The sequence below is a fragment of the Sminthopsis crassicaudata genome, chromosome 2, assembly GCF_048593235.1.
Source record: "Sminthopsis crassicaudata isolate SCR6 chromosome 2, ASM4859323v1, whole genome shotgun sequence".
NCBI lineage: Eukaryota > Metazoa > Chordata > Mammalia > Dasyuromorphia > Dasyuridae > Sminthopsis > Sminthopsis crassicaudata.
In genome coordinates, this window is record NC_133618.1 from 541352226 (window position 1) to 541374419 (window position 22194).

Below are 22194 nucleotides of genomic sequence, written 5' to 3' on the forward strand. Positions count from 1 at the left end.
TTGCCCTGCCACCAGCTTTATAGCTGGTAACTCAAGGTCTTCCAGACTCCAGTTCTATTGTTCCATACACTAGAATACCTGGATTTTGGCTGCTCCCCAGCAGGGATCATCTTTTTTCCTTTTTTTGTATCCCTGGGAGCTTAGTGGAGTTCCTACCCTATTATTGTAGGGGCTTAATAAATGTTTGCTAAGTGTGGGACCTAGCTACTCTAGTCCTGGCTCTGGTTTGTCCCTCTTGTGCCTCTCTGAGGTCCTCAGATCTCTCTGCTGTCTCCTAGACCTCTCATTCCAACTTCATACCTTGAATCAGAATCCATCCCTCACTGGAGGACAAGGGTTAATAAACTAATACTGGGAAACACAAAGCTTCCAGTGCAGGAGGCACAACAAGTATGATCAGGTACCGGGAAAGAAAGGAGTGGTGGAGAAGGAGTATCTTGGACTGAGGTGGAAAAACGCTCCATGAAGACTGGGGGAGGGACAAGATGACCTCTTCAGGGAGTGGGGAGGGGGGGGTTTAGAAAAATGAGTTGGCAAAGGGAATCTATGATTCAGTCTCACACAATTGTTCCTGCTGCACATCACAAATGGAAAATGCTGGGTGGGTAAGTAACACAGCACACCACACAGCTGCATATGGAAGTTGGGGGGGGGGGGGAAACGCAATCTGAACTCTGTCTCAACATCTGTGAAAGTATGCTGTGTGTCAACACCCACTACAGACTCCCAGCCAAAGAAAAAATGGCATAAACAGCAAACTTTTCATCTGCAACCCACTCCCCCCAACCTTTTTTTTTTTTTTTTTTTTTTTTTTTTTTTTTTTTTTTTGGCCACAGAGGAATTTTGCCAGCAAGAAATCATACCCAGGCTCAGATAGAAATGAAATCAGGGAAATGGGGAGGGTGGAGCTCTTTAAAGTCATGGGATCTCCCAACAGAGAATGATAAGGGAAGAGCCCAGAAATTCGGAGAGGTCAATGCTGAGCTCATGCCCAGGGACTAGGGGAGATAGACCCTCCAATTCTCTTGCTATGGTGTTTTCAAAACACTCTCTATTAGGACATTACTTAAGATAGGAGCAGGGAAGTAGAGGGAATGCAGGGGGGGAAGAGGGGGACTAGGAAGACCATCATGAACACCTAAACAACTAGGGGCCACCTGAATCCAGGGGTAGCCAGCCTCTCCTTGGGCTAAGATCCAAAGTCCCCAACCCCCAGATCTTTAGAGCTCAAAGTAATTCAGCTCTACATCTCCCATTTCCAAACTTTAGCCTCAATCTTAAAGAAATATACACATACAAACTGCTTCTGTCAGACACCACTTCCCCTATGAAAAACTAGGGAGTAGGACCCACTGGGGTTCAGTCAGGGACAGGTTCCACTGATCAGACCAAAGGAAAACTTACAGATACAGCCTGGGTACAGGCTGTCTCCTGGCAGAAAAGGCAGGGAGGCTGTGCTAAAGATACATTGCTCAATACAGAAAGAGGTTTAAATGCATCTCCTGTCAATAATCAACTGGGGAGATGTCCAAGAGAAAATTATTAAAAGGACCCACTTGTAGCAGGCCCCTCAGTCAGACGATTTCAGATTCCAATTAATGTAAGCTCTCCATGTGATAGTGTGAGGGAGGGATGTCTGCTCAAACCCAGCAGCCTTTTAGCCAAGGCCTTGGAAGAGGGGACAGGCACATGCACCCAAGAACTCACCCAGGCACATTTAGCTCAATGGAGGAGCTACAGAACTGAGTTAGACACAGCATCAGTGCAGTAGGCACTTCCCAGAACAACCCCCATTGTAGGAAAAGAAGGAACACATCAATTGATGGAAGGAGCTCAGAATCAGGGAAAACCTGAGTTCAAATTTCACCCTTCATCTTATGCAGTTCCTAGCTAGAACTCAGGCATTTCCCAAAGCTTTCCCTGACCCTTTCCAAACCTCCTTCACTCATCTGAAAAATGGAGCTAGTAACAGGTATCTGGAAGGGTCCTCAAGAGAGTCACCTAAGATGATGCACACTTTAAAGTACTAAGTATTGTGGTGTTGTTATAAATACTGAATTGTTAATAATAATGTAATAAACAATAATAATATAGTTTTCCAAAAGGAATCTCCTGGGGGCAGCTAGGTGACACAGCCCAGCCCTGAAGTCAGGAGGACCGGAGTTCAAATCTGATCTCAGACACTTAATTGTAACACTTCCCAGCTGTGTGATCCTGGGCAAGTCACTTGATTCCAATTGCTTCAGAAAAAAAAAAAAAAAAAAACCCTAGTGACCCTAAATCACCTGTGACCCCAGGTGAGCACACAATCTTTCCTCAGTCAAACTCTCTAAGCCTCTGAGCTGGAGAGTAGGTGCCAACTTGGACTGATGAAGGGAATTCCTCCTTCAGAGTGTGCAATAGTGATGGATGATTGAGTGCTGCCCAACAAAAAACAAAATTATAAGGACTAGGGGGAGGAGGTGCAGAGAGAAGGAAGGGGCAAAGGAGATATTTCCTTACCTTGTTCCCAGGAGATCGAAGTAAAATAAACCTATGCTTCTTCTTTAAGAGAGCTCGATAGTCTTGGCACTTCTCATAGCTGCCCAGTTCTACAGTCTCTATGCAGTTCTGCTCATCCTGAGGAGAAGAAAGAAAGGTGATCACTAGATTAATTAGAGGATGAAATTCCATCTTAGTTCCAACCCTGCTCGAGCACTTACACACACACACACACACACACACACACACACACACACACACACACACACAAGCAACACACACACTCAGGGCTGGAATTTAGGGAGGCCAGCAATCTCCCCTATGGTGTTACCTGTAAGAGGAAAGACTAGTACACAAAGGAAATTTTAAAATATTACTTTTTAATAATTGCACAAGTTTTATATCAAGTATTTATTGATGAAAATCTCTTGGATAACTACAAAAAAAAAAAAAAAGAAAAAAGAAAAAGAAAGAGCTCTGGGCAGGGAGACTGGCTACAGAAGATCCAATGAAAAAACAAACATTTACTATAGGAGTTCGAAATAACAAGGTACATCACTGAGGCACAATTCAGCATAAAAGGGTCTTGCCTTCAAAAGCCTTACGGCACATAGGTGGGAGGCAGGGTATATAAGGGGGGGAAAAAAAAGGAAGAATTGTAACAATAAGTAGGTTCCTATAATAAGGAAGGAAGGAAGGAAGGAAGGAAGGAAGGAAGGAAGGAAGGAAGGAAGGAAGGAAGGAAGGAAGGAAGGAAGGAAGGAAGGAAGGAAGGAAGGAAGGAAGGAAGGAAGGAAGGAAGGAAGGAAGGAAGGAAGGAAGGAAGGAAGGAAGGAAGGGAGGAAGGAAGGGAGGAAGGAAGGGAGGAAGGAAGGGAGGAAGGAAGGGGAAGGGAGGAAGGGGAAGGGAGGAAGGGAGGAAGGGAGGAAAGGAGGAAGGGAGGAAGGGAGGAAAGGAGGGAGGGAGGGAGGGAAGGAGGGAGGAAGGGAGGAATGGAGGGAGGGAGGGAGGAAGGGAGGGAGGGAGGGAGGAAGGAAGGAAGGGAGGAAGGAAGGAAGGAAGGAAGGAAGGAAGGAAGGAAGGAAGGAAGGAAGGAAGGAAGGAAGGAAGGAAGGAAGGAAGGAAGGAAGGAAGGAAGGAAGGAAGGAAGGAAGGGAAGGAAGGAAGGGAAGGAAGGAAGGAAGGAAGGAAGGAAGGAAGGAAGGAAGGAAGGAAGGAAGGAAGGAAGGAAGGAAGGGAGGGAGGGAGGGAGGGAGGGAGGGAGGAAGGCGGGAGGGAATAAAATGAAAACAAACAAGGACAGCTTTGAAAGTTATATGTGGACAAAAAAGACTGCTCACCTCCAGATACAGAAATGATAGTCTCAGACATAAATTTTTTTTAGAAGACATGGTCAAATTTGATTTGTTTGATTATACATGTTTGTAAGAGGGGATTTTGTTTTTTTGCTTTCTCAAATGGGAAAATAACAGAAGGTAAGAGACAGAAAAGGAAGAGCTTCATATGAAAACATTTTTTAAAATGGATATGTCAAATGTATTATATACTTAAAAAGCATGATGTAAACAAGAGATTTATAGTTTTATATCCAGTCCTTAAAATGTCAGCCCTAAAATGTCAGTCTGCAATTTAACCAATGGATCCTCTTTAACTTATTTTACAAATGAAGAAATTGAGACAGGGAAAGTTGTAAAGGGCTTTGCTCAGAGTCACTAATGTAATTAGTGGCAGAATTGGGATTCAAACTCAGCTCTTCTGCTTCTAAATCCAGTGAGCTTTCTCATATACTATATGACCTTTAAGTTAGGCATTGAAGACTTGGTAAAAGGTTCTTGTTCCTACAAGAGAACTGCATAAGCCAAAAAAAAAAGTGGGGGGAGGGAAGGGGAACATGGACTAGCTAGTGGATAGTAAGCCTTTCTACTAGACTACTTGGTGGTTCTGGATCAAGCCTGGATACTATGAAATGTCATGGAGAGCTTGGTCACTGACCCTGTTCTTAGACTCCTGAAGCTTCTGTGAAGGTGGAATAATTACCTAAGAATAAATGCAGAACTTTTGGACATCATGAAGTCCATGGATTCTTGGACAGATTTCTGGGTGTCTATGAACTTGGATGGAAAAAAAATTGTAAATTTATTCAACATAATTGGTTTGCTTTGTAATTTTCTTTATGTATTAAAAACCGTTTTGAGAACAGGTCTGTAGACTTCACCCAATGGCTAAAGGGGTCAACGACACAAAGAAAGATAAGAAGCCCTCACTTTACAGTAAACTAAGGCCCAAACAAAACCATATAACTAACTGGTCTGTAGCTCCATTGACCAATCAGCTAATAACAAGCATTTATCAAGTGCCAAGTATGTAATGGGCACTGCTCTAGGCACAAAGGAAAAAAAAGACAGTTAAGTTCTGAAATATTTTCTTCTTTTCTCAAGAAGCTTATATTCAATCAATTGATCAAAAGAAATCCCTCTTGAGCTATGCTCTCCTTGGATCTCTTGGTCATGAGGGTAAAGTCAAAGCCTAATAGTTCTGGGATGAAGCCTGTGGGAATCCAGAGGACAGTTCCCCTAGAAAGTGTCATCCCAGGAAGCTCTGTCTTTAGTGACCACACATCTTCCAGCATCCTCTGTGATTAAACAAATCTCGGACAGCCACAGAGACCCCCCACACTAACTTTACCTGCAGCCCCCTCAAGCTCTTCAGGGGATTCTCTGTGGTGCATTCCTCCCACCCCAAACACACACAAGGATGGGGCTGGGGAGAGGCAGCAAATTAAACCTCCTTTCTTCCCCACTCCCATTTAATTGGTTTATCCCCTGGGTGTGACTAAGTTAAAGCGTTCTTCCTGGGTGTGGTTTTCTCTTCCCGGAGGGAGTTCTGAAGTAGCAGAAGCGGATCTGGTCTGGCCTGGAACACACAGAGCCTGGGGCTGAATCCTCCAGTAACCCCGCCACCCTAAAAGAGGCAGCAGCCGAGCCTGGGTACCACAGAGAGAGCCTGCAGGAAACAGCAAAGGCTCTGGCTGGTTCTGATCCCACTAACCTGAGCTAAGGGTTTCACATGCAGTTGTCACTTATGAGACACAGCTGAGCGGATGCACTGATAGCTTTTGATAATTCCTATGTACAGGTGTTTATCTGAGCTGTTTTGTTGACACAAGGTGCTGAAGGCCTAGGAACCTGCACCACACCAGTCTTGCATCCCCATCCCCTCCAAACTCAGGCTCCTTATGGGAATCCCCCCTGCCTGGCTCCACTCTAGCTTGTCCTAGTCTTCAAGACCTAGCTCATGTCCCCCACCCCAACTCTGGAAAGTCTTGCTAGACCCAACCAGTGATCCATCTCCCCTACAGCAAGGATGCCTTCCTTATTTGACATTTATAGAAAACCAGCGCATTACTGATTACAAAGTCCTTTTTCCACAGCCTTGCCATCAAGTAGATGGTTCAAGTGTAAAGGGGTGGTTTCTGTCTGCACAAGTGTTATTCCCATTTTCCAGATGAAGAAGCTGAGGCTCAAAGTTAATGGGATTTGCCCAGGATGTGTCACAACCAGCAGTCCAACCTGAGGCATCCCACTTCTAGCTGTGTCCTTTCCTCTTCAACACTGTCATATGTGAGGGTTGACTGACTAAATTAGCGTCCGAGGGGCTTCCTTGTGAACTCTGATGAAGCTGATCCTGGTTGAGAAAAGACCCAACTACAAGGCAGTTTCTAAGAGAAACTACTGCTTTTTTCAGGACTGCAGAGGCAACCTCCCAGCTGGACAAATACAAACATAGAAACCCCCTTCCCTCTTGCCCTTCCCCAAGATAGACATCCTGGAAAGTGATAACCGCGGCTGGGGGTTTGGGGGAGTAAGGCCGGCCCTCTGCCGATGCCATTGCCAAGAGATGTTATTCCTGAATGGCCAGCTAGCTACCAGCTGCCTGCTCATACCCAACCCAGCTGGGGGAGAATTTCTGGGCATTCTGAGCTTCATCTCAGCTCAAATTGCTGAATCATTTCTGACCTTCTACAGCTCAGAAAACTACCCCCTCAAATAACAAATCCAAAGCATTAGGAGAAGCATCTTTAGAATATCAACTTCCCTGTCAGCAAGAGAGAGAAGCATTCCTAAGGATCCCTGTTCCTTGTCTCAAAAAAAAAAAAAAAGGGAGGGGTTAGAAGTGAGCTAAGAGATATTTCATAATTCCTGTCCCACAGCCAAATCCCTCACTATCCCCCTTCCTCAGAAGGTTAAATTCCTGAAATTGTGTTTTGGGTTTCAAATAGTGATCCTTTTTGTTTAACTGAATTTTTCTCTCTTCTTTGTAAATCATATCCGGATGAAGCAGTAGGTAAGTGAAACTTCTCCATTCTCTAGGCTCCCACCAGATGTGGACAAAGATATGCCCGACAGAGTCTGACAGCCCCGCAGCTGCTAGGCTGTCACTCATCCTCACAGCAGCTGGAAAGCTGAGCTGTGACAAGAGCATTTCTTTATAAAAATACCACCACAAGTCCATGTTTCCAACTCAGGCACATCCAAATTTGGCAATGGTGGCAGCAGCACTGCCTCTTACATCTGGAGGGTGTCTGCATTCTCACCCGCTCCTGTTCCCCAAGCACCACAATCCCTGAGTGGGACTCAGGTAGGAGAAGGATGAGATGCCCTGCAAAAGGCAGCACCTTTTGAGAAGGATCTAAATTTATGCTTCTCAATTCTGTGTGTGTGTGTGTGTGTGTGTGTGTGTGTGTGTGTGACACATTTGTGAACTTGCACTTTAGAAGTGGGAGGTCTTCTGCTTCCTCTACTCCTCAAGCCAGCTATTCTCTGATAACATTCATTTCATTTCACTCCTCAACCATGTATAGTAACATCTTCTTTATTCAGAGGACAAACAAGATCATCTCAGTCCTTTAGCTTGAAAGAGGCTGGGCTCCTTAGAACCTCCCAGAGAGTTTTATTGACTCTTACTTATCCAACAATTCTAAGAAACTCAATGGTCTGGTTTCTTACATTATAGATTAGAAGCAGCAAAGGAAAGGGGGCAAGGGCTGGTGCTATTAGAGGAAAGTACAATAACAGTAGAGTTGACAGCTGACAGCCTGACACACTGAAGAGAGAAACAGAAAAAACTAAAAAAGCACAGAAGTGTATTACTATTCAATACAATAATGGATGTTTGTAAAGATGATCCTGAGTCATCAAGAAAAGGTTAAATTCTATTTCTGATTTAATAAAACAGACTATAACATATTTTATAAAGACTTCATTCAAAATTATTAGAACAAAATATTTTTCAATTTTCAGTTAAAAAAAAAAAAACTACTTTCAGCTTTCTCTGATCTTCTCAGCAGTAAATAATCACTACACCTCCTGAGATTCTTCATAATACTGTCTCTATCTCTCCTATGCCCTTTTCACATTCTACCTTAAATTATAGTTGCTAGTGACCTTCTCATCTAAGTAGATTCCAAGCTCTTTATCATCAGGGACTATATCTTATTCACTTTTGTATTAATTAATAATGCTCACTGAATTTAATTTAATATGAGAAGTTCAATTATATGAAACCATTCATTCCCAGAGAATGCTTGATCAATGAGATAATGAGATAGATATGCTATTCCTCCACATTTGCGTACTTTACACTTGTGTCAGAAATACCCATTCTTCTCTTCACCATGGTTCCAGCCACTTCCACCCCGATATCAAAGTGACCTGCCAATTCACTGTCTGATGACCTAAATCAATAGAAAAATGTCTACATTTCTCTAACCTCCTCTCTAAGCATCAGGGAAGGATATACTGTCCAGCCTTAGGAAACTGATCTGGTCCAAGCATCCTCCTTCAGGCTCATCATGCCCACATGGCAGCATGTTGCTAAGCCAACAGCAGAAGAGATAAAGTGTCCGAGATTATACAGGAAACAGAAGGCAGAGACATAACGAGAGCTCTTTAGGAAGTGGTGGGAATGAAAACAATATGACTGAATGGCTGTTGTAGGGTGGGGTTCAGAAATAGCTCCAGCCATGTTCATTTGGCTGAATTCCACCTCCGTTTATCACTAAGACCACTGTGATGATGACCATGATAATTATTTTTATTAATAATAAAAAGAATGAGGATGCTAATGATAGTGGTATTATCCTGTACTTATAAAGTACATTTCCTATTTGTTATCTCATTTGTTACTCAAAATAACTCTGGAATGGAGGTAGAACAGGTATCATTACCCTGACTTTGAAGATTAAAAAAACACAAAATCCAGAGGAAGTAAGTGATCTAAGATCATACTGTATGTTAAAGGCAAAGCTAGACCCAGAACTAACAATAGGATTTCTGTAAACACTTTTAGACTTATAAAGTACTTTGTACATGTGGTCTCTTTTGTTCCTCATAACAGCCCTGTGAGGTAGGCACTGTTATTATCCCCATTTTACAGATGAGGAAGTTGAGGTTAAGCAAAGTAGAGTGCCTTGTCTCAGGACCACCCAGCTAATAAGTATGAGGGATTTGAACTCACTCAGGTCTTTCTGACTCCAATTTCAACAATCTATCCACTGTGCCATATGATTCTGATTCCTACTCTGCACCCAATTAGATTAGAATCTGTCTTCCTATTTCTTCCATGTTTTTAGGATGGATAACTCTCCCAACTTCTGTCTATCACAACCTCCGACCTGTCACTCCCCCATCCCTGACCCTCCCCAACCTGCTCTTCCAATCCCCAAGTCTTACACTTACAACTTGATTGAACTTGCTGGGTTCCTTACCTCGTTCTCGTAGACTAGAAGCTGTGCCTTGCAGAGCAGGAGATATCGATCTTTCCAAAGTCCCAGGAGGCCCCCACTACTCTTCTTGATCCATCCGGCTTTATCTGCCATCTGGGCACCCCGAAGTTTCTCACCACCCTCCTTCATGCCCTGAAATGATAGCAATGGACACACCCGCATGAGGAAGAGATTCCAGAGCCAAGTTGGGAAGGAACTTCCCTTATCCCCCAACCTCTGGCTGTCAGTGATGATGGAGGACAGTCACTGTAAGACAGTGTTAAAAATATAACATGTTACCCTGCTAAAATTGGGGTGTCAACCATTTTTACATTGGGAACTTTCTCTCAGTGGCTCCTACTGGGCATTTCAGGATTTTCAATTTTACACCCATCTTAGCTGACAACTTAGACTCTCTCAAGTTTGCATGACTGTGTATACCCAGTGTGAGTTTATGTGGGGAAGAGGGGAGGTGTCAAAATCCGGAGGATGCTAGATGAAAATTAACATTTACTAATTTGGGACATTTTATTATTTACATAAAACTTAAAAAAAAAAAAAAAAGGTCCAATCAAAAGTAAAAGTGGCTGTACCACTCCTCCTCCTCCTCCTCTTCATGGGTGAGTTCATCTCTTCTGGCCCTATGGAAACAGCCAGAAAAGCTGTCTTTGGAAGAACATACATATGCAAATTTATTTTGTCTCCAGAAATGTTCACAGAGGCACCCTGTTTATAGCAAAGCAGAGCTTTGCCATCCATCAGGAAGAATCTTCCCCTTACACTGCAGCAAGACTCTTCACATACCCCATTCCTCCTGGACTTTCACTTCTGGAATTCGTGAATCCCCAAATAATCTCAGCCTATAGGGCTCTCTCAGGACTTTCTGCCAAGGTAACTTCTCTCACTTGGCGTTTGTAGTCTTATTGAGCTGAACCTTATAAACAAAGCTTCTGAAGTTCCTCCACCCTCACTCCTTCTTGACCTCTTCCAAGAAAGCAAGAGATCCTTTTAGGGTTCTCAATTTCACCAATCCAAGCTCTAACTGGCAGCATGCCTCTTAGGCAGAATATACAAGAAGGACAGTAACAGAGGCTAGTTATCACCCCACGGCAAGCACAGCTACCTGATTTCTGGTATAGAACAATCCCAGTTCTTCAAAGGAAAGAAACAAATTACTTGAATAATGTCCAACTAAGCACTTTTACTCACATAATCCTATGAGATAGGTCATATTTTTAGCTTGTTTGGGTTTGTTGTTGTTGTTGTTTTTTAGTATTTTTACATTTTATATAGGAAGAAATTGAAGTTAAGTAACTTGCCCATAGTCACAATGATTAGGAAGTCATAAGGACTCAGAGAGCAACCTGCCCTTCTGACTCTGTGTTCAATATTCTTTTTCCTACATAATATTCTCTTTGCACTTGAAGGAATGAAGAAATCAGAATCCATTCAAAAGCACAGACCCCTTAAGCAAGTTCTCTTGCTTTCAAGCCCTTCTGGAAGGAAATGGGAAAGCATCCTAGCCTAGTCTATATCCCCATCTCCATCCTATGCCCCACTAATTCAAATACTAGATAATTCCTATTTCAATACACAGAATCTGGTCCCAGCCTGGAAGTCTACAAAAACTGGGACCTAATCCCAGTTCTTTATCAAATAAACACTGTGACACTCAGATTTCCCTCTAGAAATTTTGGAATATAGGTAACCAAATACCACTCAGACTACTGGGATATAAACTGATCTCGTCCAGGAGAAGTTTGATTGGGAAATGGGCCAATTATGCAATTGTTGCACTGGTACCCACATGGAATGTAAGTTCTTTGAGGACAGGGACTGATGTGTGTGTGTGTGTGTGTGTGTGTGTGTGTGTGTGTGTTCTATACTTAACACAATTACGAAACACTTAGTAAACACTGAATAAATGCCTGATTGATGATTGTTGACTGAAAAGATGGATTCCAACTCATTAACTGAACCCCCAATGGACCAAGAATAACACAAAGTGAGAAAGCACGGAATGTGTGCACTCTGCACTCTGGACCATAGGCAGTAGCCTCCACATTAAGATCATGGTTCCACTGAAGGGTTGACAGAACATCAGGACAATGAGGCCCGACTACTTCTCCAGGTACTTATCTGGCAGTGTAACTACCAGATAGATGCCATTTTTTCAGGGATAAAATATGGTCCCAATGTACAAATCCAAGAACCAGAAGAAATCCAGGTCCTCCTCCACTGCCCATACCTAGAAAAGAGGCAAGCAAAAATTTAAAACTGCATTTTTGTACTGCCTTTTTCTCTAAGTGTCTGATGCTCTGTCCTCAGGTCCAATCTTCCTGAAATACTAATGGAATCAGAATACTTAGGAGCAGAGTGGCAGCAACCGTGATGTGAGCAAGCTGAATTTCTAACAGCTACTGAATGTCTAGCTGTAGGTGATACAAATGTCTTACAATGCAATGTCCCTTCTCAAGAAGCTTACAATCTAGAAAGTATAGAAATGAGAGGGCACGGACAGCTCACACAATGTACCATAGGAAGCAATCCTGGAGATGTGATTCATATTTGGGATACAATTACCTTGCCACACAAGACAGGATAAATATGGTACTAGACTGTGTAGTACAGACTAGATGCTAAAAGAATTAACAGAAAGAAAAATTCAAGTAGGGTCAGGGAAGACTTCATGGACAGTGTCTCTTTTCTCCCTAGGTTTTGGTCCAACATTTTCCATTAACCCTTGGAAAGAGCACTGAATCTGGAGTTAGTGCACATGGGTTCAAATGGAGCTCCAAAACTTACTATCTACAATCTAACCAGAATATTTACTTCTTCAGGTCTCAAATTTCCTCATTTATAAATGAAAAATGGTCTAAATGATCTCTTAATATCTTTTTCAGCTCCAAATTCAGGATCCTACTTAAACCACTCCAGTTCACAGGGATCTCTCTCTCTCCTGGACACTTTAGTGAAGTTACTTTTTCATACTGTTTGTTCATTTTATATTTTAGCATATGAAGCTTCAGAAAGATATTTGGCCCCTGACTTGTCTTCTAAGTAGATTATAAACACCTTGAAGGCAGGGAACCACTCTACATATATCTCTATATTGTCTCTCTTTCCCTTTCCCCTCAAATGCTAGGCAAACCAGATGAATAAATAATATATAAGTATCAGGTAGGATGTGTGCTGATAAAATGTTTAACAACCAGCTTTTTTTAGAGGGGGAGAGAAGGATGTGTGCAAGACATTCTTTTAATTTAATCTTCAGTATTAAAATTGTTCCATCCCTTTCTATACAATCAACAGAATAAATCAAGCCTGATTTGCAGTCTACCAATTTCTGAGGAACTCACAGCAAAAATTTCTCAATCCTCAGAACCTGTATGAGAAGATTCCATCATACCACTGGTACTAGATAAATTAGAGATGATCAAGATTGGAGTGAGAGGCTATAGTAAGGTGGTTAATACACAATGTTAATCCTGAAAAGTGCAGTGCTCCATAAATGTGTATCAAATCATCCTATTGTGCCATGGAAAGAAGCTGCAGGATTTGGAGTAAGAAAGTTTAAATTTTAATTGTGCCTCTGCTGCATCCTCGAATTAAAGCCTTTGCTGAGTAACAGCTTTCTGGACCTCTGTTTCTTCATGTGTAAAATGTGGCATTCAGACCAGAAGAGTATGGAGGTGGCTACCAGCTCCTTAAGCTAGGCCCGAAAGGACATGAAAGACTGTATAATTTAGAAGTTGAAGGGATCTTAGAGAACATCTCACTTAGCCCTCTCATTCTGAAGAAAGTGGGAAACTGAGGCTCAGGAAGCAATTTGTCCAAGAGCCATGCTCTGCCAAAGAATAAACAGACCTCAGACTCTAAGGCCAAATCCCTCAACTCTTCATGTTCTGCCACAGATTTAGATGGGTAGAATGAGTAAAGGATAGGCATAGTTAACAGCATGACATGTCTTTTATTATCGCACCTCATCATCATCCCCACACATCACACATGGTCCCCCCTTTGCAGATGGCTAAGTTTAGATATACTCTGTTCTTGCTGTCACTCCGTTCCACCTGCCTCCTCCCTTTTCCTCCTCCCCCTCAGACTCTGAGCCACCCTCCCCCCTACTCCATGAGGTCAGGGGATTGCAATGCACCCGGAAGTTTTAATAAGCCATCCCCTTTCCTTGGCGAAGCAAACCACTGCCACAGTGGAGGCTTTGTCCTTCTCAGCCTAATTTCACGGCTGCCTCTCCTCTCACTCACTGACCGGCTGACCTGGCCTCTTCTGTTTTTCCCTTCCTTGTCCCTCCTCCCAATTATCAGGTCTCCATGGGTACATTTTGGGTACCTTCTGCTATATCCCAAGACCACTCAGCATCAGGATGCCTCTTCTTCCCAGGGGCATCCCAGAGCCAAGGACAAGATGCCACCATAACCACTACAAGGAAGGTTTTTCACTCGGGGAGAGAGTGACCAAACTGCATAATCTGCTAAACAAAAAAGTGCTAGGTAGCCATGGACAAGACTCAAAAGTGTCCAGAATGATAGCCTTAAATTGGTACAGAGCACCCTATTCACTGAGATTCCTATAGTCAAATACAACAAATTTTTAACCTCATGAATGAGTAATACAAAGATACTAAGTAAATTAGAGATGGCAAAGGCTAAGCCTAGATGCAACTAGAATGCCTGAAGTCAAAGCTGGAGTGGGGGGGGAGAGAAAGTACTTCCTGTAGAAAGTAACTTCTAACCAGTTCTGAACTAGAAAGGGACATACTTTGGCAATCATAAGGATGAGGACATATAAAGGGCAGAGAAGGTTCCCAAGTAAATCAGCACACAGAACACTAAAGCTGGGAAAAATCTAAAAGATCAGAATACAAGATATTCCAAACCCCTCATTTTATACATCAGGAAATGGAAATCACAGAAATGAAGTGATGGCCCAAAATTCTACTTGGTAGACACTCAATCTAATCTGTTACAAGTCCTATCCACTACTCAACACTGCCTCTGCAAAAAGGGAAGAGGTCTGCAGGGAACAGTCAGAAGAGATAGATTGGAACAAAGAATACAAGGCAGATAACGCCAATGGATTAGAGAAAACTATGGCCAGGAATTGAAATCTGATTTAGAAGAAATTGAGAGGAGACAAGAGTTTCTGGGAAAGGGAGTGGCAGTATCAAAATGATGCTAAGGGCAGGCTTTCTTCACTTCCCTATACAGGATGAAGAGGAAGCTATATTGTCTAGGTGTGAGGAAATGGAATTAGGCCTGTAAGTGCAAGCCTGGGGAGGAAAAAGTCAGAGCTGAGAAATAATTTAGGATAAAAAATAATTAGGATCTAGTACCAAGATAAATATAAGGTAATATAAGGTAAAGAGATAAAGAGATAAAAGGTAAGAAGAAAAAGAGGTATTGAAGATTCAATATGACTTCCAAATTGCAGGGGAGAGGATGTGATGAGGGATGAAAACTCCAGTGGCAGTGAACAAAATGGTAGATGGGAGGATGAGGGGAAAGGATAAACATTACATTTTCACTTTTTTAGTTATAATTGTCTTTAATAGAGAATACATTGGGTCTGAAGTCTCTGGTTGAGATAGTTTGGAGGTGGACTCCCAAAACCATCTGTAAAGAGGCTCTGACCTAAAAAGTTAGATTGGCAAGAAACCAAATCACCCTGTTCCAACAATGGCCATGCTACCCCAACCTTAGAACCTAGATACTTAAGAATAGTAGCACATAGTAGATACTATGTAGATACTTAAGAATAGTAGCACATAGTAGATACTATGTTACCCAAAGTTACAGAATGAACAGCAGAGATGGACTAAAACCTCCCCTATCTCACTCTAGTGTCTGATCATGTTGCTACCCATAAAAACATAACACTGAGACAGCAGGGAGGAAAGACAGTAGATATTCTTTGATCAATGGTCATTCCAGTTGACCATATGTGAAAAGCTTGTGGCCCAAGTCAGTCAGGATCTTGGTACTCTCAGCTATCACTTCAACCAGGGATTAGGAACTTGGGTTCAGGGAGTGCTAAGGACCATAATGGCACCATTATGGCCACATTTTTCCTTGACCACCCAGGCTCAGGTCATCCTGGCCAAGAGAAAAGAGTCAAGTTCTTAGACCTCCTACTTCTAACCTCCAATCTCTAAACTCTTGATTCAGTCTGGAATCTGAGACTCCAGAATTTCCTCTCAATGGAAGAATAAGGAAGTACCACCTCCAATTACCTAAATAATAGGAATTCTTTCCCACCTACCCAAGCCACTATGACCCTTCTAGGTAAGAGAAATTCTAGACCCTTTGCACACACACATACACACACACACACACACACACACACACACACACACACACACACACACACACACATATATATATATATATATATCTGTCTCTCTCTGATCAAAAGGCTCCAGAAAATGCTGGACTAAGTTGAGGAAAGGCTGTGGCCTGCCATTAGGGCTGATACTTCTCTCCCACTGTCACCCTTCCCCTCTCTACTTTCTTTTCAGCTCTCTTCCTTACAGGGAAACTGTTCCTCATACCTGCAGAGGATAGGAGAGGGAAAAAGGGGGGATAACAGTCAAAGACATCATCTGCAGCCCTAAGGGTCAGTCTTCTGCTCAGCCTAGGGAAACGGCAACTCGGGCTACCCAACACAGTCTTATAAATGACCTCTGTCCTCCTCCTTCCCCCAAACCCCTCCCCCTCCCGGTGTTCCTTGGACAGATGTGGTTCGGTGGGTGGGATTACATAAAGTACCTTTTCTGGGTAGAAAAACGAAATTTCTGAGTTCGAGGAGGGGCATGTGTGTGTCAGCAAGCTCCCCTTCCCAAATCCTCTCTATACCAGGCAGGTTTCCTTCATCTACTGAGATACATAGTTACATTGACTCAGATCTCTGTTATATCTGGCAGTTTAGGTTTGCCCAACAACCTATTAGAACTTGAAAGAAAGGTTCCCCTTCTCTGCCAGACACAGAAACACACTTAAAGGGTGTTTCTCCTACCACAAAAGTAGGGTTGAATTTCGGGGCCCCAGGAAGCTTTCCCCCTTTCCTGAATTAGGAGGTGGTCACACCTTCAGAGCCCGGGTCTGGGGAAAGAGGCAGGAAAGGAGGGGTAATCAGACCAGGGTTGGAGGCAGGACCTGGGCACAGAAGAAGCCCCCCAGCCAGCCCGCACTCCCTCTACTCCAAGGATGAGCAGCGCCGCCAGCCCTGCACGCCCTCGCAGGCATCGTCTCTCGGGATCCCCGAACCACTAGCCTCCTGCCTGCCTGCTCGCCCCCGCCCTTCCTCCCGGTCTGTTCCCTGGACTCTCCCTCAGTCTCGCCCCAGTCAGCGGATCCGGGGCCCCTGCTCAGTGCCCGCAGCCTGGGCTGAGCCCGGGGCACGGTGCGCCCGTATCCGCCGCCGCCATCCTCGCGGCCAAGGAGGAGATACGCGGCCGAGACCGAGGAACCCCGAATAGGACCGAGGGAGGGGTCCAGAACGATCCCGGTCCAGGCCATCCAGACGCCTGAGGTTGGAGCCCGGCAGAGGCGCGCCCGTCCCCCCGAGACTGAGCTCGACAGCCCCTTCTCCTCCCTCCCTCCGTCCTGGGGCTGGGGGGCCCCTACCGCCAGTCTCACCTCCTCCTCCATGGCCGGGCCGAGCGGGAGGCTGGGGGGAGGAGGGGAACGGGCGGGCGGCTCCCGCTCCTGCCGCTCCGCCCTGGGTGTCACTAGCCCGTCCGCCGCGGGGCCCCTGCGGTTCTGTTCGCCCCCATCCCGGCCGGGCGGCGGCTACTCCCCTCTGTCTGTCCCGCCCGCAGCTCAGCCAGAAGAAGAAACTTCGGCGAGGGGCGGAGCCGGAGGCGGGGAAAGATTTCTGGGGTCGGGGCGGGACTGGGGGCGGGACGAGGGGGCCGGGAGAGGCTGGTGGGGCCAGAGTCGGGGTGGGGCCGGACTCTGGAAGTGGGGGATAAGGACCCGAGGAACCGAGAGGAGTTGTTGTGTTAGTGGGGCCAGAACCTGGGCGGGGCAAGGGGCCGGACAAGGGGCGGAACGAGATGGGGGTCGGAATGGGTTGATGTATTGGTGGGACCAGAGCCTGGGCGGGGCTCGAAGGCGGGACCGAAGGGACCAGGAGGGGCTGTGGGGCCGGGGCCGGGGCCTGAGCCTAATAGGGGCAGGGGCCGGAACTAGCGGTGGGGCGGGCCCTTTCTTTCCTCTGGGCACGTCCCCGATACGGGGCTGGGTGGAGTGTAGGATGGGGGATCGTAGTGCCCGGTCTCAGTCTGAAGTCACCTGTCCGGAGAAGAACCCCTAACCTGGGCTAGGGAGGCGGAAAGGGCTCCGGAACCGACCCAAAATTCGAGCTGTGGTAGGGGCAAGGGCTGGAGGCGGATGGCTAGGGACTAAAGATGGGAGTAAGCGAGATAAGTCTAGGACGGGGCCCGCCTTGAATGGGTTGAACCAGGCGGAGCTAGGACTTGAAGAAGGCGGAGTCGAAGCTGCCGGAGTTTAAACCTCCAGCCGATCACCTGCTGAGACGTGACTCTAGTCCGGCCCTTCATCCCCCTCCTCTTTCTTCAACCCTGTCTCCTTCTGGTTGGCTGGTCTTGGGACCCGCCTGTGTAGCGCCTCTTTGGTTGTGGGTACCACTCTCTGCCCTCCTCCATCTGATCAGAGTAGTGGTCTAGGAGAAGGAAAGCAAAGAAGAGAGCGTTGGAGGCAGAAGGAGGCTTAAGGAAGCTATAGACATTAAAGCAGGGTCTGGGCGGCTTCTTTTTGCAATCGGTTACATCAATCTGGTCACCTCCCTCTCAGGCCTGTCAGAGATCTGGGAATTAGCACACCTCCGTTCTTTTGGCAGGTCAGTCTCTCATTCTTAATGTCTTTCAGAACTCGACTCTTGCTCTTGTGAGCTTCAATTTACTCTGGTACACATGAAATGCTATGTAGTAGAGTTGAACTTCGAATTAGGAGAAACCTGAGTTGTCAATCTAGCTTTTTAGCGTTTAGCTGTTTTGGAACCTTGAACACAAGTCATTTAACCAAACCTTAGTTTTCTCATCTGTAAAATGGTAATAATAATACCTATAGCCCTGTTCCCCAGGGCTGTTGCAAGGATTAGATGAGATAATAACGTGCTTTTGCAGACTGTAAAGTGCTATATAAATGGCAGCTATTATTACCAAGAAGGGACTCTGGAATTGGGAGCAATTGGATTTCTCAAACGCCGGGAGAATTAAATCTAAGATCTTTGCCAGGTGGTACTATGTGATTTTCAATGTGACTGCAGCCAATTCTAGTCCTCTTCTTTCTCCTCTTATCAGAAGTTGGTACATGCTCTCCCCTCCAAATTAGTCCCCAGATAAGATAACCACTACTTTCCAAATGAAATTCCTCTCTTTCCAGACAGGGAACATCTTGTTTTTTCTTTTCTTCTTCCCCTGTAGACATGTTTTCCCTCTCACCTCTCAAGCTGTTTGGACATCAGCTGGTTTCTCTTTGGGGGTTTAGTTTTGTCCCATCCCCATTGCCAAAATTTCCTCATTACAAAGTTCCACTGTGAGAACAGTACCAGCTGACATTTAGAATCTCTTGGAGTCACCACAGAAAGGGTTAAATCATACTTGCAGGATCAGTTATGACCTCCTTAGCTTCTTATTTCTATTGCAGCAACTTTATACAGTAGTTGGGTCTCGACTTCCAGATCTGCCCTTTCCCAGACAACTGTCTTTTCCCAGCCTGGGCACCCTGACCTGCTTTCAGCCTTGTATCCTCAAAGAGCAGTTTGAGGGCCTGGTGCCCCAGAGGTAACAGTGCCCCTGGACTGGTTTGTCACATGTTGAATAAAGATGAGAAAATCGGGCCATTCTCAGCTCTCAGGATAGATTTGGGCCGTCAAAAAGAGATATTGGACTCACTGAGAAATCACTGAGCTTGTCAATCCATGGAATGTGAAGAAGGTAGGGAGCTGTAGTGACCGGGGCTCCTGGACAGAGGAAGATGTCCTATCCTGCTTAGGGTCTCCATTTCTTTGTTCTTTTCCCCTCCAGCCCCACACAAAGCCCAACTTGACATCACAGCATCAGAGATTTAGAGCTCAAGGGACCTTGAAGGTTATTTATTCCCTGTCTTCATTTGCAAATAAGGAAACTGAGGTTCAGAGAGATTATTTCTCTTGTCTTCCTCTGGAAGTGCTTAGAATCCTACCACCCCTTCAGACTACATCTCAGATATCACCTTTTCCTCTTGCCTGACCACAATGATCCCTTCTTTCTGTGAACTGGAATACCTATACCATTCATTTGGCACCCCCTCTTTATTGTCTTCCATCTTATAGTTAGACATCACTTGTCTCCCCAACTAAGAGGTAAATATGAGGAGCATGAGAACATGAATCATGTTTAGGTTTCTGTATCTCCAGCACATAGACATTCAGTAAATGGTGTTTTGTTTGTTTTTGGTTTTTTTTACTGATAGGATGCTTCTGACAGTGCTAGAGGGAAGCCTGCTGGGTATTTACTATGAATAAACCCAACACAAATTTTCCAATACCAAAGCTTTTTTGTTGCTGTTTTTCCTCAAGTACTTGACAGGTCTAAATTATTCTGGTGCCTCTTGTGTTTATTGTAGTATCTGTTGAAGAAAATCCAGTCTAGGATATCTGAGGAAGCCAGACCTGTCGCAAGCCAATGCAGACTTTTTTTTTTTTTTTCTCAATCTCCAGCCTTTTGCAATCATTGTTCTGCCCTCTTATCCTGTCTTGGGTTTAGATATGCTGGGTTGTACTAGTTAAATCTTCAGCTTCAGTTGTCGAGTCTAAAGAGTCTATGTCTGTGTCCTGCTCTGTTCCCACCATAGTACAATGCATCTCCCAAACCCCTCATTTTATCATTAAAGAATCAGGGCTCAGTTCTCATTTACATTCTGTGCATGGAATCTGAAAGGTAAGGGTTCCAATCCTGCCCTATAGTTATTTGCTAAGTGACCCAATTAATAATTCTAGTACTTAGTACAGTGCCCAGCACATAGAAATTTATTTAACAAGTGCTAGTTGATTTGATTTGGCTTGATTTGATCCTCTGCAAATCATTTAACTTCAATGAATCTATTTTTTTTTTCATGCATAAAATGGGGAGGTTGGACCTGTGATCTCTAAAGTCCCTTCTAGCTCTAAATCAATTGTTCTTAACCTTTTTTATATCCTGGACCCCTCCGACAGTATGGCAAAGTCTATGGATTTCCTTTCAGAATAATGTATTATTAAATTTGCACACAATAAACTAACAAAAATTACATAAGAAACCAATTATATTGAAACAAATTATTTTGAAAAAAAATTTTAAGCTAAGTTCATAGACCTCAGGTGAAGAGCCACATCTTTAAATAATTGATTCCATGACAAATGTCCCTTACAGCTATTATGTTTCATGAGTCTATATCTTTTAGAATGCAAAGGAACCCTGAAAATACTGAGACCAAGGCACTGAAGGAGGCATCCTCATTTTCTGCAGTGGGCTCACAATATATAGAAAGCACTCCTATAATCTGACTATAATCTGACTACTCAGATCACATCTAGAATATTGTGTTCAGCTCTAGGAGGCCTATTTTAATCTGAGCATTGATCTATTGGAGATTATCTGAAGGAGACTGATAAGGATAAAGAGGCGCATGCAGTTCATGCCATTTGAAGACTAGCCAAAGGAATTAGAGATGCTGAATCTGGAAAATAAAAGGCTTAGAGGAGATATGATAGCCATCTTCAAGTATTCAAGTATGTTAAAGGGTGTCACATGGAAAAAAGATTCAACTTCAATTTATCAAACATTTCCTAAGTGAAGACTATGAATATATAGACAAAACTAAAGATCTTGCCTTCTACTATGAATGATAATGTGTATAGTGAGAAGATTGCAGGCTTTGGTATCACAAAGTCTAGATTTGAATCTCAGATCTTCTGTTTACTCCCCCTGTTGAACTTTAGGACTAAATAGCCTCTAATGTCCCATCCCATCCCAGCGATCCCATACAAAAACATCATATACACAAGTAAGTAAACTTCCCTTTCAAGAGAAGTGCTACCATCTGAGTCATTTAGAAAGGAGCTTGTGTAAGAAATAACACCTGTGTTCTTCACTTGAAAGTAGCAAGAGCTACAATAAGAGTGATGAGAGGAGAAGCAAAATCCAGATAGACTTGGGTAGGAGAAAGAGGACAAAGACTTGAAGTCAAGAAATGGAAGGAAGGAAGGAAGGAAAGAAGGAAAGAGGGAGGGAAGAAGGGAGAGATGGAGGAAGGGAGAAAGGAAAGGAGGGAGGAAGGAAGAGAAGGAGGGATGGGGAGGGAGGGAGGGAGGGAGGGGTAAGAAGGGAAGGAAATTTTTGTTAAGTACCCACTATGTTCTAGGTACTGTGCTAAGTGCTTTATATGATCCTTCCAACAACTCTGCTTGGTGCTATTGTTATTCTCATTTTACAGAAAAAGAGCAGAATAGTATTCATTGGAAGTTTCATGAAGGCAAACTAAGGTTTGATATAAGGAAAAACTCCCTGATGATGGTATCTCTCCAAAAGTGCAGTGGGCTGCTGTCAGAGGTGTACATTCTACCCTCCTTTGAAGTCTTTTCAGCAAAGGTTGAATGCCCACTTGCTAAGTATAATATAGAGGGAATTTTTTTTTTTTTAAGAATGGAGAAACTGGATCTAGATGGTCACTGAGATATCTTGCAGCTCTGAAAATCTGTAACTCTGACTTGCTGAATGTTTTTTATGTCATACAAGCTAAATTCTCCTCAATTGTTTTCATCCCATGCTATACAATGTATTTTGTCACTAGACTACATAAGCAATACAGAAGTATAATCTGGGGATCTTACCATAGTAAAGCTAATAATAAGTTCTGGGAGGCAAGAATCATGAATGGGTAAGTACC

At 44.0% G+C, this 22194-nt stretch overlaps 1 protein-coding gene across 1 annotated transcript in view; it reads right to left on the reverse strand.

The window, feature by feature from the left end:
* PLEKHO2 (pleckstrin homology domain containing O2) overlaps positions 1 to 17068 on the reverse strand; it is a 35675-nt gene extending 18607 nt beyond the window's left edge. The window contains 3 exon segments of the mRNA XM_074294832.1: positions 2503 to 2619; positions 9248 to 9397; positions 16900 to 17068. Of these exon segments, the coding sequence (XP_074150933.1) occupies positions 2503 to 2619; positions 9248 to 9397; positions 16900 to 16911 (279 nt within the window). The 5' untranslated portion in view covers positions 16912 to 17068.
* Between the last annotated feature and the right edge of the window lie 5126 nt (positions 17069 to 22194).